We start from the raw sequence: 25982 nt of genomic DNA on the forward strand, positions 1-25982 counted from the left end.
TCTTCCAAAACCCATCCCCTGGCACCAGCAGGGATGTCCACTTTAACTCCTCTAAAAGAATCTATCAGTACTAGGCAAATGGAAAGCATTCCTGATTTCATTTTCTTTTAGTGTTGTTCCTTGGGGAAGGTGGTGTGGGAGAGTTTTTAATTTTGTTTCTATTGAGCAAATAGGGTAATAAGCATACTCACACACAAACATAACACTAACATTTGCAGAGCTGCCCAGCACTATAATTTATTTAGGGGAGCAAGGGTAGAATGGTAATGAAATTTTGTTGAGAAGCCCTTTATGAGCAAAATAGCTAGCTACCAGTAGCAACTTCTGACCCACTTTGAAAATCCCCTTCTCATGAATCCCTAATTTAGATCTAAATGGTGTGAGAGATCATGCAATAAATTAGGATTAGAACTTCTAACGGAGAAATTAACACTTAGATTCTGTAACAGGCTTTGTAAAGGGTTTAATTTGGAAATTTCATTTGGAGAAATGGGAGGGCTATTATCTGTGCTGAAGATTTTCTGTAAACTTAGATTCGCACTCATTACATCTTTATGTATCCTTGTTTTTAATCGATGGTGCTTTTCAAACTCAATTATGTAGACAGATTAGGTGTGTTCTTTCTGATTAAAACAATTCATGAATTGCACGTTTAAGGTGAGGTTGGAGGATCACCTTTTCTGAGGGAGAGGACTTATTTTCTTGCGTATTCTGATCTGTTCCTGATATTCATTTCTTACTGTTTATTTTTTACCATTTACTATTTTATGTCTCCATGTGTGTATTGAAGGCTTTTAAAGGAAGGAATATTTTGCTACTAAAGAAATACAGATTTTTAAAAAAGATTTTATTGATTTATTTGAGAGAGCGAGAAAGTGCACAAGCTGGGTGGGGGAGGCAGAGGGAGAAGCAGACTCCCAGCTAAGCAGGGAGCCTGATGCAGGACTCGATCCCAGGACCCTGGAATCATGACCTGAGCCAAAGGTAAATGCTTAACTGACTGAGCCACCCAGGTACCTGGAAACATAGATTCTTTGAATATTTTTAAAAGATAGTTTTACATTCTTAATATGGCCACGTGAGGAGACAGTGTAGAGTTTATTTTACTATCTCTGTTGCATAGGGGCTTGTTTTTTTTTTTTTTTTTCCTTGTTGCTTCATCAAAAAACTCTTGATAAGATTTTATAAATCTCTTGAGAGGGAGGAGAATTGTATCTCTTGAATTTGCTGTCAAAAATCACCTTTTGAACACTGAGCCTAGAAAAGGAAGATGCTGCGTGGTAAACAATGTGCAGATTATGAGAGAATGGAATTGACAAGGTGGTTTAAAAAGGATGATGCATTTCTAATTAGCCTACAGTGCCTTTAGTTGGAAATTAATTAGATAATGTTATGTAAATGTCATCTTAATTAAACAAGAATATAGAAGTGTTATAAATCTGCAAAAGGAATGGCTGTTTTTGTGTATTAATGTTTTGCAGTTACCATGAAAGAGCTGATAGAATATTTGTTTGATTATTGAGCTTCTGGCAATTTTTAGCTGACTGACTCCTTGGCAGTCCATTTTTCCTAATTGATGTGCTTTAACACGTGGTATAACTGCAGCCAATGAGGGCTATGGATCCAGGAGCCAAAAATAACCAGTCATCACAACTGTTTTAAGAAAACCTTTCTGGGAAGATTGTTGATCTCTATTATTTTCAAGGTTAAGGAGAAATACACTATTTTTCTGTATTTACTCAGCCTTAGATTTGGAGTGCCTAAGATGATTGCCATCCTAAACGCAGCTGCCTCCAAGACTGTGTTCTCTGCTTCCTCCTTGAGTCATAGTCTTCAGCCAGTCTATGGGATTGACTACTACAGGGGTAGGCTCCCGGGTTTTTTTGACATGCTCAGTAACTCTATAGGAGGCTGACAGAAAATTTGAGAATTCTCCTTCAGCTTGAAATATGAGTGTTGATAGTTAATGGGATACCTTTATTCAGTCCTTCTGGATTTGCAGGTTATAGTGAAGTTAGTATGCGTATTTGACCCGTCTTCAACTTTACAGGGCTGAAATTAGTACTATTTCTCCAAGAAAATCCACTACCCTATTAGAAACGCTATAAAGATTTCTTGTTGGGAATACAGCTGAAGAATTTTATTTCATGCCTATCATGTGGATTGCAAATGTAATCCATAGTGCTACATTATGTATGACACCTTTAATACAAGAATAGAAACATCCCTAGAAGACAAAATAGTGCATTCATACTTCTGGTCACAAACCACAAACTACCACAGATATTACTTACTTGCAAATTTCAGGCTCTAAATTGTTGAAACTTAGAAAAAAGTCCTTTGAATGTAACATCAAATGCAAAATGATAATCTGTCATTAAATATCTGCAGATAGTGAAGAAATTTGAAAAAAGGTATTTAATATGCTTTAGCAAAAGAAAGCAAAAAGAACTCATAGTAATTGACTAAAAATTAGTTCAGGTTGGTTAATCTTGATATCATCTGGTTCAGAATCCCCGGAGAGCCTTTCATTAAACAAGGAACTTTAGCTGTGGGTTTTTTTTTAATATTCAAAAACCCAAAACTTACTTGTCCAAACTCAGTTGCTACTACTATAGGCTAGAAGGTAATGGTGTAAATAATTCTGTGCTTAGATCTTTTCCTAAGTATGATCACACTGAACACATAAAACACATGTACATACACATACATCACATTCATTTATAGAACCCAGTTATGAAGAGGCTTCCCTACCTTGCTCTTCAGTTATTAGCTCTGTCTACCCTGCTGTTTGGAAAGAAGAGGAAGAAGGGCCAAAATTAGGAGCAGGGTTTACAGTGACTTAGTGGACCATATGCTACCCTTCTCAGGCATTAGAAAGCTCAGTAAAGAAAAGCCAACTCCTTTCCTTGATAGAGCAGGTGCCCTGACTTGGACCCTTACTATTAAGTCTCAAAATTATTTTGTTTGCTATAACCACATGGCACCCATGTTATATTTTTATTGTTGTGGACCAAAACTTGAAAAGGTTCCCCTTGAGCGGTCCTTAATTTTCTGTATTCATTTTAACAGAGTTGATTTGTAATTACAGATGGTCCCTGACCTAACAATGGTTCAGTTTAGGATTTTTAGACTTCACGATGGTGCTAAAGCCATATGCATTCAGTAGAAACCATACTTGAAATTTGAATTTGGATCTTTTCCCGGGCTTACAATATATGGTACGATACCCTCTCGTGATGCTGGGCAGCAGTAGGGAGAACAGCTCCCAGTCAGCTTCACCTTCACAAGGGTAAACAACCATACACTTAGAACCATTCTGTACCCATACAACCATTCTGTTTTTCACCTTCAGTACACTCTTCAATATCAAAACTTTAGTAATAAAATAGGCTTTGTGTTAGATGATTTTGCCCAGGTGTAGGTAGGTTAATGCAGGTGTTCTGAGCACATTTAAGATAAGCTAGGCTAACTGTAATATTCAGTAGGTTAGGTGTATTAAATGCATTTCCAACTCTCCATTTTCAGCTTATGATGCCTTTATCAGGACATAACGCCATTGTAAGTTGAGGAAGATCTGTAATTGTGTAAAGGTAGATATAATCTCCTGTGATGACTATTTTTATTTGAGAGTATAGGAATTTTGTATGACAGCACAGTTAGTGTAGAATATATGTGCAGTGCTCATATGCATCCATTCTGGATTTTAAAGAGTTTCATAGGTTATAGTCTTCCAGACCAAACTTAATTCCAAGCTTTCTGTTTATAATATTGTCCAATTACCAAAGCTGGGATGTATTATCACTGCTAGTTACTCATGCTGTCAATTTGTTTTGGCTCAACTATGGTTCTATTTGTACTTTACTGTAATATAGTGGATACACTGGATTGGGTTGTTAGTTTAACAAGCTCTCTGGAGGACACTTCCATGATGATGCATGTTGAGATATGCTAGGTAGCCTTAAAGTTATTTGCGTATTTGCCAAAACCTACAGAAATTCATTCATTAGGAATTTTAAAAAGGATCAACTCTCAATCCACAGATTGAGGTAAAGATTACATTTGTTAATATGGGAGTGTTAATTCACGAGTCCCAGCTAAATTTCTTTAGGGGTTTCAATTTGACCAATTTCTCCCTTCTCTCATAATTTTACTGGATGAATTATTTTATGTCCTTTTAAAAAAGTATTCTGATAGTTATGCTGTTATTGAATCTTGCGCTCCATGCAGCTCACAATGTTGTGGGTGCTTCGTGATCTTGGCCAGATATTGAACTGGGAGTTAAAGAAAATGTTTTCAGAGATTGGAACTGACTGGGCTGTTAATATTTACATTGTGTTCAGCTGGTTTTAAAATGTGTGCCAGAATCGCTTCTATGCCCACCCCCACCAGTTGCATCAAAATTTCCGGAGTCTGGGTCTGGGAATTTGTTTTGAAAATGCTCCTTTGAACTTTCTAGATTCTGGAAATGTTCTAATATTTTTATCTGATGGTTGTTACACAAGTATATATATGTTAAAAGCCTTCAGTGTGTCTCTTTAAGATTTGTGCACTTCATTCTAGTATTTCATTCTTTCTGTAATACCTCTTTTTAATTTTTTTTTTTTTAATCAAGTAAACTCCCAATGCAGGGCTTGAACCCATGACCCCGAGATCAAGAGTCACATGCTCTACCAACTGAGCCAGCCAGACACCCCTTGTAATACCTCTATTAAGAAAAAGGTTTTTTAAAAAAGACACATTACTCTCTTTATTTCATCAAACAACTTGCAGTGGTTCTTAATAAACACTATTAATTGCCCACTGTTCACACAGTCATGACCCAAGAGTAGATGACAGAGTGGGTCTTGGCTCTTGGGAGCATAAAATCTGGTGATAGAGAAAGTGATGATAAATAATATAAAGCTTTATAGTTTATGAAGTCTTTTTGTACAGATGATCTCATCAGCACTGTGGCTTTTAGGCAATTTACTATCCCCACTTTTTTGTTAAACTTATCCCAGATTACTCAGCAAGTAGGGAGTCGTTGCAGGACTTTAAATTAAGTCTTCTATAACAGCCTGTAATTCCCCAGAAATAAGAATGCTTCAATTAACAACAACAAAAACCAAAATCAAAAACCTCACATGGAGGCAAAAGCTAAAGTGTTTTTATGGAGCTGTAGAAGCCATTATTCAGAGGGTTCTTAATGGATATGGGATTTGTGTCAGATTTTCCTACAGCTCATTGTCACTCCATGTTGCCTATTTTTCATGTCACAGTTGTCCATTTGGACTCTGGAATTTTAGTATGTTAAGCTTTCTCTAGTGATTGTAATGTCTGTAGAAAAAAATTTCAACTGAAACGCCTTGCTCTTTTAGCCTGTCTAACTTTGGTTTATTCTTGCCTCATTTTCAAATTCTTGAGAAGTATTTCCAGGAGATGCTGGCCAATGGTGAATCTTGTTCTTCCTGATTACATTTAGCAGGTATTATTTGTTCCATACTCTTTGGCACTTGGTCATTTCCCATCCAGCTCTTTATTACTGTCATATATTGTTCTTTATGTACACAAATTTTGTCTTCCTAAAAGGATTATAAGCTCCCTGAGCATGAGACTATCCCATGTGGTGGCACATAGTAGGATTTTCTAAGTGCTCTTTGAGAGTAACAATACACTTGCTTGGTTTTTCCTTCCTTTTCCTGTTTACCTTCTGTGTCTTCTTACGCTCAACTAAAGTATGCTGCTGTTACGGCCTTGGTGTAGGAAAGAATGGACTAATGAACTTCTTAGGTGGGATCTCTAGGTTCCTAAACCCACAGATGGTGGTAGCATAAACTCTAGGAATAGGGCTCAGAGCTCAGAGCTCTTTCACCTTTCTTTTCTTTTTAATGGGTAACTTCAGTGATAGGAAGTCTTGTCATAGTTGGCATACAACTATGCCAAGAAACCATATTTCCCTTTGCTAGTCCTCATCATCTGAGGAGCCTTTCAAAATACTGTAACATTTGCCTGTGTGTTTTATTCCTTTATGATCATCATCACTGCCCCTCCTAGGGCATGTAGAGAACCATTGGTATTCATGTTTATACAGTAACTTCCTATTTCAGAAGGTAGGGCATTCCCCAACATGGGAGGGTTGGAGTATATATCAATATCAACTTAAGAATTTGTTGGTGGTCCTGATTTTGCAGAGTGAAATTACTGCTTTTCAAGCCTTCACCCAGTAACTGACTGTATCTCTTGCATACTCTTGAATTATGCTTATCCACCAGATCTCTGGGCTCACAAAGATTCCATAAAAGGCCCCTCTTCCTATCATATTCTTATAATTAAGCCAGATACTCTTCCTTGTTCAGTAATGCTCTCTTTATATATTAAAATGATCCTTAGTTTTTTTTGTAAAACAGTGTTTTGTTCCTTAGGGAGTTTCCCCTCTTTAAATAAGGCTAGTTTTGCAATATATTCAAAGGTGGGGTGACCACTGAGATCAACTTCAGAGGGAGTGCTCCTGCTTATTGCTCTGTGGAAAAACTCATCTCTCCAAACCTACTGGTAATTTCCTCTCACGGGGATTGGAATTCTAATTAAAATTTTATCCTCAGCTTCTGAACATTATGACACTCCATTGTTATTTATGAAAAACACGTTATGATATAGAAAGAATATGGACCTATAGTCTGAAGAGCTGAACTGAAATAAGGTCCTTAGAATTAACCTTCCACCACCGCTAGCACCTCCATCTTTCCCACTGCCCCTCTTCATGCATATTTGCAGGTTGATCCCTGCCTCTTTGACTTTCTCTTTATCCAAGATAGCAACTTTGGGCATTTAGAAGATATGTCCTGACTGATGTGCCTGCCTTTCTGTTTCTAGGTGGGCCATGCACAGACACAGCTCATGTCTCGTTAATCACACCAACCAAAAGATCCTGTGGTACAGGTACGTACATCATTCTTACCTGGATTTGTTCTTCCCTGGATTCTTCACAGAAATTAGCTACTGGTTTTAACATGGTGTCTTTGCCAGGGTACTCTCTAATTTCTTCCATCAATTGTCAAGTGATGTATTATGTGCCAAGTATTGGGAGTGGAGGTGGAGTGACGAGGGGTTGGAGTTGTGCTCTTTGAGGTCAGATGGATATTAAAATTTACCTACTTCCTAATGTTTGAAGAATATTATTAAGACATGAAACATACAGAAAATACAGATAATTGCCTGGTTTCTGGCATGGATCTAATTTGTCTTAAGTCTTGGACCTACTACAAGAACATTATTTAAATATTGGAGCTGGAGAGTGAAAGAAGTTTTGTAGCACAGATAATGAATATTTTAACTTGACAATTACAGTATCCTAATAGTTTCAGAAAATATTTTCTCCCCTTCATCTTAAAGCCATGGGGTGTGCTGAAATCATTCTTTTTAGATGCATGGAATCCCAAAAACATCTTTGTGCATCTGTGACATTTTTATTAAACATGAAGTCAGGAATCTTTTAGCTTTCTGAAGAGCAGTTGTAAATGCCCATTGCTCCCTTAGTCTGTAGCTTAATTTATTTTAAACAATATTTGCCTTTTCTAATAATGCTGCCTGCTATTTAAAATATCTTAAAGATTATATTTGGGAGAGTCAAAGTAATTATATTGTTTTTCTAAAGGTCACAGAGTCTTTTTCTTTTTCTTTTTTTTTTTTTTTAAAGGTTTATTTATTTGAGAGAGCGAGAATGAGAGAGAGTACATGAGAGGGGGGAGGGTCAGAGGGAGAAGCAGGCTCCTCGCTGAGCAGGGAGCCCGATGCGGGTCTCGATCCCGGGACTCCAGGATCATGACCTGAGCTGAAGGCAGTTGCTTAACCAACTGAGCCACCCAGGCGCCCTAGAGTCTTTTTCATAACTTAAAAAGTCCTTTTAACTCCCAAGCAGAAATAGCACAAACTATTTCTGTGTACAAAGTTAAACTAAAGCCTCAGTCCCTTTAATGCTCATAGTTTTGATGTTAAACCTGAAACAGGTCTGTCCTTGCACAGTTTCAGAGTAACGTCCAGGCAATTTAATTTTACTCCTCTACACCAGTTTTGAGGCAGGGGGTGTATGAGATTGTCCTGGCATGCTCTCATCCCTCCTGTGCCCAGTACCCGAGCTCCCCTGGGTAGTTCCTGGTTGAGGGAGAAGAGAGCTGTGCCCTGGGGTAAGGCCATCCTGACTGGCCAGTGGGAAGTCAGAGAGCCAGCTTCCTACACCCACTCCAGGCAGAAGCTTGAACACACTCAGAGCCCTTTGATTTCAGGCCCAACACTTCACATGCACAGTATACTTTAGTCCTTCTTCTTTCCTTTCTTTCAGTCTTGGCTCTCAGGGCAGAATTTACCATTGGCACTACTAACATGTTGAGGTAGTTAAGGAATGGGCCTCGAATACATTGGGTCATCCTGAGAGATTTAGAAAGGAGGCTCATGTGCTCAGCGTAGACACTGGTATTAGTAGGAACGCTTCCTGAATATCATGTGCTTTTGTCCTTCATTTTCTAGGCAGATCTCTTTCCTCTCTTTTGCTCCCGTACGATTTTGTTTATCTAAAAATAGTAACGGCATTTATTGCATGCTTACTACATTACCAGACACCATTCAATATGTTTTACATACATGCTCACTTAATCTTCGGAACGGTTCTGCAAGATAATTATTCCTCTTTTATATATGACAAAAATGGGCACTCAGAAAGTTAAGTATATTTCCTGGAGTGGTAATATTCCTAGTAAGTAATAGAGTCAGGACTTGAACACAGATGTTTTATTCTTTTATTAAGTTTTTAAATTTAATTTCCGGTATAGTTAACATAGAATTTTAATTTGTTTCAGGTGTACAGTATAGCAATTCAACAATTCTCTACATTACTCAGTGCTCATCAAGTTAAGTGTGATTTTAATCCTCGTCACCTATTTCACCCATACCCCCACCCACGTCCCCTCTGGTCACTGTCAGTTTGTTGGATACAGATCTCTCAGATGCTAAAGTCTGTGTTGTTTTCCACTACATAATGTTTCTGCTTATTGCATTTTATTGTAATTACTTATACTCCCAGCCAGACAGTGGAAAAACATATCATTGGTGAAGTATGGAGAAAGAGAAATAAGATTTTGAAACACTGCATATTGTGAAGTAGTTTTAAAAATGTGAGTTCTAGAAACAGATCTGATGTCAGATCCTAGCCTAGCCACGTACAAAATGTGATTTTGAGTAAATAAGTTAACATCTCAAAATGTGTTCTTCATCTGAAAAATGGGATGATAAATCTATCTCATAGGTTTGATGTAAGAAATAATATACATAAAGCTCACATAATAGATCTTTAATAATGGGAGCTGCTATCCTACTATAATCGCTAAAGATTATATGTGGTGTTGATGGTATTGATATCCCATTAATGTATTTCAGGGAGAAAGAAGAGTAGATTAGAAGTTAACAGAATGGATTGCCATATCTAGTTTCATTTTTTTTTTTTTTTTTTTAAAGATTTTATGTATTTGACAGAGAGACAGTGAGAGAGGAAACACAGCAGGGGGAGTGGGAGAGGGAGAAACAGGCTCTCTGCTGAGCAGGGAGCCCGATATGGGGCTCAGTCCTGGGACCCTGGGATCATGACCTGAGCCGAAAGCAGACGCTTAACGACTGAGCCACCCAGGCTCCCCTACCATATCTAGTTTCATTAATTGATTTTGTTGATCACATTTTTTTGTTGCATGTCAGTACTATATTAGGAACTGAGGGTAATATGCACATGATAAGGGAGGCATTGAGTTCTCAGTCACACATTCCCAGGCCTCCTTTTAGGTGAATATAATACCTCTTAACTAGAAAGAGATTGAGAATTTCTGGCTTGGAAGGAAATTAATGCAATGTGCAGTTCACTCCCAAAAAGCCTGAAGGAAAGTTGAGATTTCTTAGCATGGACATTAAAGGCCATCAAGTTCAGCCTGCTACACTTCTTTTCAAGAAGCCTGTCTGTGCCGCCTCAGGCTCCTTGAACTAGCCCTATGGCTTCTGCCTTACACAATGGCCCTGACTCTAGAGGACAGAGCTTCCTGATTTTCAGAGGTAAATTAAGTGATTTGCCTTAAGAATCACAGGTTGACTGTCTTTGTTTCCATCTTTCTGTCCTGAAATGAGAAGGTTGCCCACTGTGGGGATCCTGGGCATTTTTCTTATGAATCACCACCAGTTACTTATTGTTGTGTTGCTGGAGTGTCTTGTATTCTTTATGTCTAGTCTCCAAGAGTAGTACTCAGTGCCTCTTAACACTTGCCCTGTGGTGCTGCTGCCACAGTGGGTAGTACAACAGTACTTCTCCCAAAGTCTCTCAGGCTTCAGACATAGATGATCAGTAAATGATCACCTTACAGCCACATGTTACTCCTCACGAGCTGTAGAGTGGGACCCTCTGAATGAGACTACACCAGCTCTTCCCAGCCAATCTATCCATACACGTTTGGACCTAAAACAGCCTCTAGCATAATAATGATGTTATAGGGGCACCTGGGTGGTGGCTCGGTTGGTTAAGTGTCTGACTCCTGATTTTGGCTCAGGTTATGATCTCAGGGTCGTGAGATCAAGCCCCACGTTGGGCTCCGTGCTGGGTGTGGAGTCTGCTTAAGATTCTCTCTCTCCCTCTCCCATTCCTCTACTCCCCCTCCGCCCTCCCTCTCTAAAGATAATAATAATAATAATGACAATTAATAATAACGATGATGACATTATATTAGAAAAAGGATATTTAGGCCATACAATATATAGTCTTTGAGGTATGGGGAGAAAATAGTAAAAGCTTTTCATCTCAGCCTTTTAAAATTTGTTTTCTAGATTCAGTTCATAATTATGTATTAGTCTGTGCACATAGTTTAAAACCAGCAAGTACACATAGAAATATATATAATATTAAAGGTACATAGTCGAATATCTTAGAAACATGTGTACACTCAGAAAAGGTAAGTGACCTCTTCAGTAAATAGGTCATTTTCTTTTTAGTACTTTGACAGTTAGATACGAAGATTAGCATTAGACTCATTATTATATGGCTTTAATACGTCAAGGCCTGAATGTAAGCCTGAATGGTTATGTCTCTATTTATTTTTCAAGTGATGACTTTTTGATCAGAGGGTACTGTAATTTAGAGAGATGGACAGTGGTATAGCGTGGTTGGTCTGTAACCATCAGAATGAGAGTGGGAACTCTTTAAGAAATTGCCTTGTGAGAGCTAGGAGTCTAAGAAGCAGATTGCAAAAGGAGCAGTAGTGGCAAATGAAAGATCAGTTTGTATTTGTGAGCTAGGTGAGAGGCCTTTCTTCAGATGCTGGCTTTTAGCCACATAGCACTATTAACATTTAAACTCTTTGTAATCTTTAGATGGGGGAAAAAAGAACACACTGTGATCATTGTGATACTTAAGCAGAGAAAAATGAAGTGAGAATTGGGAAGTGCTGCCAGGCCCCAGGTTGCTTTTGGTTAGAATGTGAGAGTCAAAGCATTTCATACCTTCAGATTACTAGAGAGAGCTTACGTTTCTTCCAAGAGCTCAGAATGTTTTGCACATGTTCCCTTGTTAATTCTCACAACATTCCTGCCAAGAAGGAGTATATTGTGAAAGAAAGAGTTCACTTTCCTTGGCAACAGACCACCAGAAGATTCCCTTTTGTCCTTCATCTTTTTTTTTATCAAGTTACACCTTAAGCCAAAATGTTGTAATCCGAGCTATGGTCATCTCCTTCAGAGAACTTTATTTCGAAGATATTTGGATATTTATGTGAATATCTATATGAGGTCATATTTTTATGTTTAAAGTGCCTTGTGGGACAGTAGGAAAGTTTGTTGCCTTTTCATAGGATTTCTTGTTTAAAGACTTTTTCTTCATAAGACTTTTTTACAGAGAGTTACAGCAAAAGAAGTAAGTTGTTTTGTGTTTCATTTATTGGAGCTTGCTATTGATAAACCTTAAATTGTAAGCTGTAATTGACAGAACCATGTCTTGTCTGAAATTTTTTTTGGAGAAATAGTCTCTTTCCACTAGGATCCTTGAACAGTGACTAACTCAAGGACCCTGCTTCTTCCAAGTGGGACATTAACCAACTCTTTGTTCTAGGCCCTACCTTAAATATATGAAGGGATAGACTTTTTAGCATATGAAAAAAAGGAAATTGCTCCTTTCCTAGTTCACTACTCTTATGTGCCTTTATTTTGTTTTTTCATTTTATAGTCCTTTTTTTTTTTAAAAAAAGATTTTATTTATTTGAGAGAGGGAGAAAACACAAGCAGGGGAAGCAGCAGAGGAAGAGGGAGAAGCAGACTCCCTGCTGAGCAGGGAGCCTGACACGCGGCTCCATCCCAGGACCTTGGGATTATGACCTGTGCTGAAGGTAGATGGTGAACCACTCAACCGCTTAACCGACTGAATCACCAGGCGCCCCTATAGTCTCTTTATTAAGTTAAAATAAGGAAAAAAAGTCATAGGCAGGTTTACAGACTTGATGATACTGTCAGCAGCCTCTTGGTTTACCATAACTATATTCACTTTTACTCTTCTTCCAGCAAGTATGTTGAGTAAATAATATTTTCTCTGATACAATAGAAAAATGATGGTTTTTAAATGCTGTTTGTATGTTTAAAAATGTGATTATAATTAGTAGAATAGCAAGTAAAATAACCATTTGTGGGACCATAAGGGAGCTGTAGTATTGCCTGAGATGAAAGCAGATGGGACTAGAAACTGTTCCATTGAACATCAAGGCAGGTTTTTCTGGAAAGTATCATCAGTTCCACTCTAAGAAGCATGTTAATTCCTTTTAACTGTATATCCCTTGTGTGCTTTCTTTTAAAACTTTTCTTTTTTCTTTATTTTTTCCTTTCCTTTTCTTTCCTTTCCTTTTCCTTTTCCTTTTCTTTTCCTTTCGAAAGTTCATGTTGATCCTTTGGAGTTACTTTTTTTTCTTCTAGTGTGATGAACAGTGACATGAACTAGATACCTTTGTATTGTTCATTGTTTCCCTTCCCCCCCCCCCCAAACATTTTCTTGACTTCTCTCAGACAAGCTGTTTGTGATATTGTCTCTTCTTACAAAGACAAGGGAAGAGACCACCTTTCACCTGGGAGTTAAGAGAAGATTGATGTACTGAACACTTTCCACATCTGTGTTCAGAAGCCAGTTAAAGGGAAATGTTTCATTGTTGTTATATTACCAAGAGGTTTATATAAGATCTTTTAAATTGATTTAGAAGCTAAAGGGTGGTAGTGTTAGATCAGAGGTGGCCCTGTAATCTGAGAAATACCTACAGTTGTGTGTTTTATCTCCTGGTAGAGTCAATATTCATGGAAACATCTCAACCAGCTGTATGGATCAATATTACATACTATTAGCTGACCTTTCTGTAAAGGATGCTTTGGAGCTTTAAAAGATGTGGCTTCGGGTATGAGTTCAAGTGTAATTCAGTTCTCTGATTCTTTCTCCTTGGTCCTTCAGGTATAGCTTTTCCCTCAGGTCTGCACTATCAGCATTTGAGACAGAAAATTAGAAATTTGATCTACTTATGTAATATGCAGGTTCCCATCAGGAGACTATTAGGGAAGATATAAACCTTTCATTTTTTATTAGCATTTAATGTAACCATTGAAGAAAGATCAAAACAGTTAATCTGTCATGGCAAAGAAAAAAGGATTAAAAAAATGTTTTACCTCGTGCACTCATCATCTTGGGTCCTAAAACAGGACAAAATGGATACCAAATATTTGGCAAGATTGCAAACATCTCTCTAGTCTAAAAGGTCTGCCTTCGTTTTACCATAGAAAACAAGCCAGAGGTTATCGTGGTATGCCTTAGTGGCTGTTTACGGATACTGTGTGGTTTTTGGCAAGTAGGTAGATAACTGGAGAAAGGAAATAACGTGCTAAATGCTTTCTCTTGTGTTGGCTTTTATTTTCTCTAAAGACGTTCATCTGCCTGACTTGTTGCTTATATTAAAGAATAGAATGAAGTAGTGAGGCACTGTATAAATAGATTTGATATGATTTGATAGTCAATATGTAAATAATAGCAGGTGATTTTAAAAGCACCTCACATGATGTATAGATTTCAGAAAAGGTTGGGGAGAGCTTACCTGTACCTGTAAATGAGAGTTTGGTCCCATTGCCACCAATTGATGTGGTTGCATTATAGGCCAGCTAGACATGTAATGATGTGTAAGTTTGCTGGACTTGAAGCCAGAGGCTTGTTTTAGAGGCCTTGTTTGAGTTTTGCTCATAAGAAGCAGTAGCTCCTCCTCTGAAAAAAGGCTGATCTAAGTGAATATCAAGCCAGGGCGCCAGTCTTGTCAAGAGGCATTTTTGCACTTGATGGATCAAAATACACTCCAGTATTAAAAGGAAAAGGAAGTGTGATGAGGCTTGCTGCTGTTTGGGATGTGTATATATGAGAAGCCTGGGCTTTGGTGCTGAGCTACTCGTGGTCCACGTGCTTTGTGCAAATTCAGTTTGCTTACATCCTTGAATGCAGTTACAACTGGTGTGTGTGTGGGGGGGATGTGGGTTTTTTGTGTGTGTGTGTGGGGGGGGTTCCCATTTACGGACATTTATTTTATTTTATCATATCTTGCACTCTTCCTAAGGAGAAAAGCCTTGAACTTCTATTGATTAGCTGTTCTGTTGCTCTACTGGGGCAAAATACCTGAGCCAACACTATTTGAAAAGGATATCAAGGGAATTTAATATCGCCCTCCTCCTTTGAAACTTTTGGGTTTTGGGGGAGGGTGGATCTGGGGGTGCTTTAGGTGCCGCTCCATAGCACATATGTGCCTGTTAGAGGGCAGCATGTTAGGAACGTAGCTTTCCCGGAGCAGTCTTACCAGAAGGAGCATGATAGAGCAGCCACAGAGCTGCGTTATAAATCATCTGAGCCTTGCGATAATACTGCCCATTAAGGAGACTTTTTTTTTCACCCTACTCAGTTCCTGGCTGTACTAATAGAACAGCACATCAAGCAAGGCTGTAAATAAAAGTTATTACCTAATAGGTGGGCACCGAAGTGGAACGGACAGAGCTGAGGCATGGAGGCCTTATTACTGCTCATCAGCAATTATAAACAGGATCAAGTGTCTGGGACTTGCGCTGATGCAGCGAGGCTAATAGAGGCTGGGAATGACGCTCGCCGTGATAGGATGATGTATGCTGATGGGTTTTTACTGCCTCATGGTGCTGCGTGCTTCCAAGACAAGTCGTGTTACCCGTTTTCCTGCTTGCTCATCCATCTGAAGAGACAGTCCCATTGCCTGTTCTGCCACCAGGTGGGCTGGCGTTTAGTCCTCATACTTGCGTCTGTTTCTAAGGCACTCCCCTTGTGAAGAGTCTTAAATATTTCATAATCACGGCCAATTAAAGCTGTAATCTTACTGTATTGCCTGCTGTCATGGTTATAGATCACACCTTCAGAAGTGGTTGCTGACGTGTAACATAGGACCAGCTGAGACACTGTAGTCAGTCAGACCACTGTGACAGAGTCCTGTAGTAAATTCTGTAGGAACATGCTGAAGAACTGATAAGCATGTGTCTTGCCCCTGGCAGCTTATGCCAGAAAGAGACAGAAAAAGTCCAGAAGCATAAATACAACTAATTCCAGCTTTAGAGAGCAAGAAACATAGCTAACGTTTATTTTTTAAAGTGAAGACAGGGAGGATAGATTATGCTAATTGCTACAAAAAATAGAATACTAATGTGGGCTTTTTTTTTTTTTTTTTAAGAATTATCTTCCTGATGAAATGCTTAAAATTTAGTTCCTTAGAGTCAGTAGGAATGATAAGAGGACCCTGGAATGTGGAGGCAAAGTCTAGCAGTAGGACTCTACTTTCCAGTGAATGGAAATCTGCAAGTATGACTTGGCAATGCTTTTGTGTAGCAGATAAGCACCTGATACTTGGGAAAATTGAGATACAGCTGTGTTCAACTTTAATCACTCAACTTCACTAAATCACAGTAATCAGACCTTTGAGATAGGAGAAATCTCTAGCACAGTCACAGAGGAATGCTTTGAAAAGGGCTTACCAGTTTGATCCAGGAGTTTATGAGCATTCTGGTAGTTGAGTTGTCATTTGTGCCTTTAAATGAATACACCTCTTTATGCATTACCTTCAAATTAACTTATCAGGAGACATCCTGCTGTTGGAAAAATTGTGATATTTCTGTGGAGTTCTTTGATGCCTTAAGTTATGCATAGGTGTGCCTCATTTTAAAGAAGCTTGATATATGATAATCTCAATATTACAAACCAGATAAACTAAGAATTAATGTTATGAGAGTCCTTCAGCCTGTAAAATTCTTGTTATTGTGCTAATGTGGATAAGTTTTCCCTTTTGCATATAAAGTAATAATTTGACTTACCAATTCCTGCTTATCCCTTTTTTTCAGAGAGTGTTTTATGGATAGTGGCCAGTGGAATGGAGGAAGAGAGAGAAATTGGAGAAAAATGTTTTCAAATAATGATAGGATTTAATAGCTGATTAGAGTTGGCTGAAGAAAGAATGTGAAGTTGAAAAACTGGGGAACTGAGGGAAGAAAGATACGGCTGATGGCAGGGAAAGAGTGGGAAGAAAAACTGGTTGAAACTATTTCTTAAGATAGTCCTATAGAAAATTATAAATATAGGTCTAGTTTGGAAGTCATTAATCTAGAAGCAATGATTAAGGGTGTGAAAGTGGATAAGGGAATGAACACAGAAGAACAAGGGGCTGCTAAGGACTGTACTTGGGGGGATGGGAGAGAGAAAAAGAAACCAGTGAGTTAAGGAACCTAAAGAAAGGAGAAAGCTGCATACAGGGTTATGAAAGAGGTAAGAGAATAGGGGCCAAGGAGGTACGAGGACTGAGGAAATTGTTGCCTATGGCTATCAGAATATCATCAGGAAACCTGGAAGAAGTTAATGTGCCGTGGTGGGAAACCAAAGCCTATGACAGGTCATTAAAGAGGGATTTGATAACCAGGAAATAAGGGCATGACACAGAAGTCATTCAGCTAAAGAGTTAGGGAAGACATTAAAAACCAGTAAGTAGTGGTGGTTGGAGGAGAAATGGAGTTAGGCATTTCTTGACATGGAGGTGTTTAAGATAGGGAAATATTTTGCCCTTGTTAAGATACAAAGGAAAGGATGATCCGGCTGTCCCACCACTGGGTATTTACCCCAAAAAATGCAAGAACATTAATTCAAAGGGATATATGCACCCCTATATTTATTGCAGCATTATTTACAATAGCCAAATTATGGAAGTAACCCATATGTCCATTGATTGATGAATGGATAAAGAAGACGTGGAGTTTGTGTGTGTGTATACACATGCATATAATGAAATATTATTCATCCATAAAAAAGAATGAAATCTTGCCATTTGCAACGATGTGGTTGGAGCTAGAGAGTATAATGCTAAGAGAAATACATCAGTCAGAGAGAATCACAGACCATATGATTTCACTTGTACCTGGAGTTTAAGAAACAAAATGACCAAGCAAAGGGGGAAAATGAGAGAAAAAGAGAGAGAGAGAGACAAAGACAAATCAAGAAACAGACTCTTAACTCTAGAGAACAAACTGATGGTTACCAGAGGGGAGGGGGGGTGATGATAGGGATTAAGGAGTATTCTTGTTGTGATGAACACAGGGTCATGTATGAAACTGTTGAATCACTGTATTATACACCTGAAACTAATAATAATACTGTGTGTTAACTAACTGGAATTAAAGTAAAAACTTAAAAAAAAAAAAAAGATACAAAGGAAAGGTACATGGAAAGAGAAAAAAATAGAAAATATTACAGGAGAAATAAAAGAGATACACAAGCAAGATTACTTAAGAGGCAGAAACCCAGAAGCATTAGTTGCCTCCACGAGTATAAGGAAAGAGATACAGATATAGATAAAGAGATTTTCTTTTTTAATGTATAAGTAGCTTGGGTATACTCTCATCCCCTAGGTTTCCTAAGAACCACAACTTTCCGTTGGAAGCTGCCCTTTCCTTTTGTCTTTCGCTGGTGACTAAATCATAAATCATAGTCCTGACTTTGTTTCAGATAACTTTTAGTTTGAGAGGACTAAACATTTTTTCTTCTGACCCCTCCCCAGACCCAAATGAAATAAAAGCACAAAAATAACATGGAGACTGAACCATATAATATATGGAATAAATATAATTGTGTGTGTTTAACATAATCAACATATAAAAATACATAATATAATAATATAATTGTGTGTAACAATCAACAAAAGATTTAAAAAAACTTTTTTCAACAAAAGATTTTAAGCACATTTCTAAACATTGTAATGGGAATGGGTTGAGGCTGAAACTTGGTGACTGCAGGGGCGTGGCAGCCACTGCTTGCACAGAAAGTCATGAGAAGCAGGGCAGAAAATGGGGGTCCACTGAAGGTGTATTTGTAGAAGGAGGAAGGAAGGCTAGAGGTCGGTGGTTGAGAATGGTGGGCTCTAGAGGCAGACTATGTGGATTCCCCTCCCAGTTTCCCAACCACGTAAGAGGAAAAACTGTTGGACCGCTCTGTGAGCCTTGATGTTCTCTTCTGTAAAATGACAGGTCTAACTGTAGAGTTCTGAAGGAAATGAGATCCTGCATTTAAAGCACCTGACATAGTGCCTGATAAATGTTCAGTAGGTAGTAGAGATGTGAACAGAAGGTACCTGATGATGAAGGAGAGTGAGGAGAAACTTGAAAGAGTATAGAGGAAAGTGAGAAAGAACTCCCAGCTCCAGTAGTCTGGTTGGAAAAAGATCTGGAATCAGAAACTGGTGATGAGGCCCCCGAGGCCAAGCAGATTGGAGAGTGGAGGTCAATGAAGTCAAGGGAAATGGGGAGGGCTGTTAGCAGCCTTTGTTGAACGCATGAGGGTTGTGAATGACAGGAAGCCCAGAAAACTCTTTCTTAAGAAAACTGGACATCAGGACTGGGAAAATCAAACTTCTTTTTTCTGTTTTGTTTCTGGGCCTAGTTTTAAAAGTAAAATTTAACATTTGTGTGTATTGGTAGAAAGAGATTTCACAAGCTTGACTTCCAAAACAAAACCAAAAAACCCTTATATCCTGAACTCTTCTTTAAGCTTTTATATTAAAATTGAGAACTCCTCTTCTTTCTGGGGCAAATCACAGTTTAGGAGCCAGCGAAGGTTGATAGTTTTCTTGTGGTTAAAATCTTGATAAAAAGGCTGGCTATTGCTTTCAAACCAACAACATGAAAGAACTTTAGCCAATAAATTCAGTTTTTTATGATTAAAAATCAGACAGTTTAACCTTGGAAACATTTTTGTCACAGGGGACTTCATATTGTGATTAGTTATCTGAACAACCAAGTGCCTCTGTGGGCTCAGTTAACCAGCCTCCCACTACATATGTATAATTATTTTTAGTGCATACACACACTGTGCTATAAAAGCTTCTTTGGCCTTATGCTCCCTGCTGTTCTGAATTCTCTGTTTCATTACCAGTATCCACCCACAGAGTTTCAGAAAGCCATTCCCAAATAGTAGAACCACAACTCTGAATTTTAAATAAACCACATCTCTATTAGCTCAATGGACATGGGAATTATATGCTATGCATTGCCCGCATCCATCTACCCCATCCAAACTTATTAAAAATGTATACATATATAAGCAAGAAAATGGGGCATTTAACTCAGACTGTGTTAATTTTTCTGTTATTTTAGCAAGGAATAAAGAAAGAGAATATAGCAGACAGCCTTTAAGATTTTTACCTTGAGGGGCGCCTGGGTGGCTCAGTCATTAAATGTCTGCCTTCGGCTCAGGTCATGGTCCTAGGGTACTGGGATCGGGCCCCACATCGGGCTCCCTGCTTGGCCGGGAGCCTGCTTCTCCCTCTCCCGCTCCCCCTGCTTGTGTTCCCTCCTCGCTGTCTTTCTCTCTGTCAAATAAATAAATAAAAATTAAAAAAAAAAAAAAAGATTTTTACCTTGAATGTAAATACTTTTTGAATCCCCAAAAACTTCACTGATAGCCTACTGTTGACCAGATGTTGACCAGTATTTACTTGAAAAAATATATTGGGAACTGCTTTTTTGTAAGAGAATGCTGAAAACTCTTTTCCAAAGATGTTATTATATTACAGCTTGAATTATATGTCCAAATATGCAGGGTGGCTTTTAAAAGAAAGGTGGCCTGGGGAGGGAATTTGTGTAGTACTAATTTGAATGGGAGGTGTTAGCTGCAGCAAAGTCTGTTTTCCAGCTTGGCATTAACTGATAGTTCCTGTAACTGACAAGGATTCAGATACACTTTTTCTTTGGCCTCCTGTTGATAAATCCATTTCTAGAAGATTAAAATCACATCTTAAGGTCTTGGTCATCGTCCTTCCTGGAACAGCAGTTGCAGTAATTCATGCAATTAAAAATGGGTCCTTACTGGATTGGAAGAAGTATAGACTAAGAGAGTGACATGTAAAAAAGTCTGTGACTAATCATTAAAGTGTACTTACAGATAAGTGTTGACTTCACTACAAACCTGGAGAAGCATGAGCGTTGACCTTACTGTTGATTACTTGCTACAACCATCTTGTCATGCACTTTCCCATCAGTCCCAAGTAATGTCAACATTTCTGGGAAAGAATTCAGCAAGCACTCTAGCCAATCATCTGCAAGTATGGCTACCCTGGAATATAATTTTTTAAACATAATTTCAGATTTACAGAAAAGTTAAGACGATTACATCAAATTCTCACTTTACCCACCCCACCTCCTATCTCCCACCCCCAGTTCATTGGCTTTTTCTACTCCCCCCCCATTGACTGTGTGTGTGTGTGTGTGTGTGTGTGTGTGTGTGAAATCCATATCCCTAACTATTTCAGTAAGTTGCCTTTGTTATACTAAAAATTTCAGTGTGCAGTTCTTAAAATCAAGGTTTTATCTTAGATAGCCACAGTACAATTCACAAAGTTGTGAAGTAAACATTGATATTATATATTTGATTTTCTAGTATGGTGGTTCACAGCATGGATGTTATGGTATATAATTCTTTTTTTTTTTTTTTTTAAGATTTTATTTATTTATTTGAGACAGAGAGAATGAGAGAGAGAGCACATGAGAGGGGGGAGGGTCAGAGGCAGAAGCAGGCTCCCTGCCAAGCAGGGACTCCAGGATCATGACCTGAGCCGAAAGCAGTCGCTCAACCAACTGAGCCACCCAGGCGCCAGGTAAATAATTCTTTTAATGAAGAGTGCTGATGAGCAAATCCATTGAATTGAGGTTAAAATGTTAGGCACTTTTCATAATTTTATGCAGAATTCTTTGCCTCTGATTTTCCAGCTTGTCTTACAAATGGGATTATTTCTCTTTCCTTCATAAGCCATTATCTTAAGACAGCTCTCTTCAACCCTCTGTATACTTGGCAGTACCTGCATCAGCCCTGATACAACCCTGAGTAATGAATATCTAATATATTCATTCAGGAAAATCAGTAAATAGGTAGACAGACAAAGCTTTCTCTGGACAAGCTTTATCATCATATGTTAAGTTCTGACTTTAGGTCCATTTAGTCTCGCTTGAGGAAGAGTAACAATGAGGCACAGAAGTATTTATTCATAAGCTGGAGGATTTACCCTGGGAATAAGGAGTCAAAAGACTAGATCTTGGGTGGAAGAAACAAAGCAATAGGTAGAGAGAGGAGCTGAATTAAGCTGATGTTAAATTAGAAACAAAAACGGTTTAAAAACAAATCAGCTATTTAATTTTAGCATCTACTTAGTTATGCATTCAAGCTGATTTTTTTTTAAATAGCAAAATATAAATGTTCAAACATTTTTTACTTACATTAAACCTGGACCACAAGCCACAAGATGACCGTCTCTCATTGCAAGATTACATCATTAAGGACTTAGTCCCTGTTACAGAGATATTCTTTGTTGCGTTGTTGTTGTTGTGCACCAGTGGAGTACTAAATACAGTCCGTTCTGCCCCTGCCCCTGTCGGCTTGCATTATTAGCCAGACAGGCAAAACATTTGGACATTAAGAACACTCACAGCGCGCCTGGGTGGCTCAGTTGGTTGAGCGACTGCCTTTGGCTCAGGTCATGATCCTGGAATCCTGGGATCGAGTCCCGCATCGGGCTCCCTGCTCAGCGGGGAGTCTGCTTCTCCCTCTGACCCTCCCCCTTTTCATGTGCTCTCTCTCTCTCAAATAAATAAATAAAATCTTTTAAAAAAAAAGAACACTCACAGGGTGGATAGTTAAGCTTCATAGGAGTGAGATGATAGATGTAGGAATATTTGACTTTTATATGTATGTTTTTAACAAAAAGCCAAAAATTTGAATTAGTGTTTCACTCTTTACCCATTTTCCCACCCTACCCCTGTACTCAGTGTTTTTCCATAAAGAACAGCTGTTTTCAGTCTTCTGGCAAAAGGCTCATGACCAGATCAGGTGTAACCCTTAGGCATGTCATTCATGCTTTGGAGACCAAGTATTGGTGGGGTGGGGGGGAGTCCATTATTATTTGAAGACTTCTGGACTGTTCCTTCCTTCCAGGCCTCTTCAGATATAATCAACGGTAGAAATAAATGGCTGTAGTCACATGTACTGTTCAGTTGCTCAGGACAGTTGTATACATTTGAACCTTAAAAAACACGGGTCAGGGGCACTACCCCCCCCAGTTGAAAATCTGGATGTAACTTTTGAATCCCCAAAAACTTTACTAATAGCCTACTGTTGACCAGATAGATCAAGCCTTACTGAGAACAGAAACAGTTGATTGATAAGGTATTTTGTATGTTATATGTATTATATACTATATTCTTACGATAAAGCTAGAGAAAAAGTTTTATTGAGAAAATCGTAAGGAAGAAAAAGTACATTAACAGTACGATGTATCCAAAAAAAACAAAATCTGTGTATAAGTGGACCCTCTTTAAAGCAGTTTAAATTTGTGTTAAGGGTCAACTGTAGTTTTGTAAGGTATAATTTGAAAACCTCTAGGCTTCATGTAACTGCAGAGTAAGTAGAAGTCTTAATCCATATTTTTAGGCAGTTTAACTTCTAAGTGAGTATTCTAAGAAACTGAATGAAAATAGTATGCCTATCTTACACATAGTTATAGAAAAATATGGATAATTCATGGATTCTCTCAAATTTCCCTTTGGATAAATGAAAATAAACTGTAGCTGATCTTAGTTTTTTGGAAATACTGGAAAAGAGAGAACAGAAATTCAAGATCAGTCTTAGCACTCAGAGTCTTAAAACCCTCATGGTCATGGACTGAGGTTTGTGGTCAAAGAACAGAAATTAGGGGACTTGGGCATGTGACTTTTGAGAAGTATATCTTTCTCTTGGGTTTCTTAATCTTGCTTCTCTCTCTGTCTCACCTTAATAGTGTTACCTTATTCTATACTGATGTTATAAATGTAATATTTTTTAAAAAATCAACACATTGTAATGTTGTTGAACTCTAAAATATCCAAGCAGGTTATAAAAACAAAAGATTATCTGTTGAGGGTAATTTGTCAGTTACAATGAGTAACTGAAAAATCTGTAGGGAGAAGTAATATGGTTTAGTTGGGTAGGCAGGACTGGTCTTACTGATGGAGAAACTAAAACAAGGAAGTGACACCTCTGTAGGATGGAGTTCCTGTAGGAAAGCATTTAACCAACAAAGATGGTGGCTGCAGTTTTTCAGATGAACAAGTGGTTTGTGGCTATCCACCCTCATCTGCCTTTTTAAAGAGACCTAGTATATGACCTGTAGGGAGCATCAAGGTAGTTGAGAAGAGAGAGCTTTGACTTCTGTCTGTGGAGTTCATGAAAAGGCAAGAAAGCATGTTTTAACATTTCTGACCATTAAAAGAAATAAAATTTCAAATGAAAATAACCGCTTTCCTTTTGCTATTAGGGGAAAATCCTTATTTATATCATCCTATAATAGTAAAGAAACTTTTTTTGACAGATTTCTAAAATTAACAGAGAAAATTAAACACGAAGCTGATTTTGTATAAATTAAATACTATGAGTACAGTCCACAGAAATTCAGAGAGTTTGCAGGAATGGGAAGAAAATGATAGGAAGAGTAAGTCTTATAAATCATATTCTAAGAGCAGAGGACAAGTAGGATTATCAAGAGATGTATCTAGAGAAATTGCACAATTTTATTTAGATAAGAAGATTCTAAATAGAACAGAAAGGGGTGCTTGTTTCTGTTCCCATACTTGCCCTAGGATCTGCTCCCCTCCCACCACCCCTGTCCCACCTGAGGCAGCTGGGTCTTTGTGTACATAGGAGGTAGCAGAAACTAGTCTTAGCGGTTAGGTACTTCCATGGAAGGTGCATAAGCAGAGTGCTGAAATGTAATAACCATTGGAGACAGGATAGCAAAGTGGTTAAGAGCAAGGACTCTAGGCCACACACTCTGGGTTCACACTCTTAACTCTTCTTCTTACTAGCTTTGTGTGATCTTCAGCAGTTCACTTAACCCGTGCCTCAGTTTCCTCATCTTAAAAATTAGATGGGTAATAATAGTACCCACCTCATACCCTTGTTACGAAAGCTGAAAGAGTTAATATATGTACAGTAGTCTGCCCGTGGCCTCCTTTCCACTGGTTCCCTTTCCCAGTTTCGGTTACCCATAGTCAGCTGCGGTCCAGAAGCAGATGATTCTACTTTTGATGTATCAGCTGAAAGTTAGTAGTAGCCTGAATCTACATCATAATGCCTATATCATTCAGCTCACGTCATCTCATCATGTAGGCATTTTCCACATCACATTATCATAAGAAGAAAAGGACAGTATAATTTTGAGAGAGAGAGGGAGGCCACATTCACATAACTGATAGTATATTATTATAATTGTTCTATTAGTGTTGTTAATCTCTTAAGTGTGCCTAATTTATAAATTAAACTTTATCATAGGTATGTATGTATAGGGAAAAAACATCGTATATTATAGGGTTTGGTACTGTCCGGTTTCAGACATCCACTGGGGGTCTTAGAATGTGTCCCCTGCAGATAAGAGGGAACTATACTGTAAAAGCATTTAGAAGGTGCTGGTACAAAATAAGTGCTTTATGTTAGTACTTATTATTGCAGTTATTACTGAAGTTTAACTTAAGGAATCTTTTACCATGTTCCCCTACTGTGATGGTTGCCTTAAAAATGAACTTGGACAAAAGGTTACTGTATGTCCATATATATATGCCATTCTTGAAATGACAAAATTGTAGAAATGGAGGGTAGATTAGTGTTTGCCAAGGGTTGCCAGGCAGCAAGGGGGGAAAGAGGGAGGTAGTCCCCTGCTATAAAAGGGCAGCTTGAGGGGCCCTTGTGGTGATGGGTATAGGATGACTGTATCAATGTCCTACTGGTGATACTGTATTAGAGTTTTACAAGATGTTACCATTGGAGAAAACTGGGTGAAGGATACATGAGATTTATTTGCATTATTTTTATAACTACATGTGAACCTGTAATTATCTCAAAATAATTAGGGCGCCTGGGTGGCTCAGTTGGTTAAGCGACTGCCTTCGGCTCAGGTCATGATCCCGGAGTCCCGGGATCGAGTCCCACATCGGGCTCCCTGCTCGGCGGGGAGTCTGCTTCTCCCTCTAACCCTACCCCCTCTTGCACTCTCTCTCTCACTCTCTCTCTCTCTCAAAGAAATAAATAAAATCTTTAAAAAAAACAACAAAAAAAAACCAATTAATGATAAAAGGAAAATGGGCTTGAAGGATTCCTGATAGAGAAAAGTTGGCAGTTAAAGCCATGTATGTGTCTGAGCAGACAGATACATATTAAGGTTAATAAACATGATGGAAGGAAAAATTTGAACCAATTGGGACTGAAGAAAGGGGGAAAGATAAACAACGGTTTTATTTCCCTAAAAACCCATCACTGGTGTTCTCCAGGTACCTTTGCTCCTGAGACTGTGAAAGGGTCTACTAAAATAAGAAGAAGGTAGATGAACAAGTTATATGCAAAAAGGTAT

General features: G+C 38.4%; 1 protein-coding gene across 3 annotated transcripts in view; it reads left to right on the top strand.

The window, feature by feature from the left end:
* Positions 1-25982, top strand: part of ZFAND3 (zinc finger AN1-type containing 3) — a 336375-nt gene that overhangs the window by 268406 nt on the left and 41987 nt on the right. For 2 of the 3 annotated variants that reach the window (XM_034991365.1, XM_034991367.1), the window contains exon 4: positions 6856-6921. The exons of the other annotated variant lie outside the window; for it this stretch is intronic. In XM_034991365.1, coding sequence (XP_034847256.1) covers positions 6856-6921 — 66 coding nt within the window. The remainder of the gene's footprint in view (positions 1-6855; positions 6922-25982) is intronic. 3 annotated transcript variants of the gene reach the window in all.

The sequence above is a fragment of the Mirounga leonina genome, unplaced genomic scaffold, assembly GCF_011800145.1.
Source record: "Mirounga leonina isolate KUSES-001 unplaced genomic scaffold, KU_Mleo_1.0 Mir_53, whole genome shotgun sequence".
In the NCBI taxonomy this organism is placed as follows: Eukaryota; Metazoa; Chordata; class Mammalia; order Carnivora; family Phocidae; genus Mirounga; species Mirounga leonina.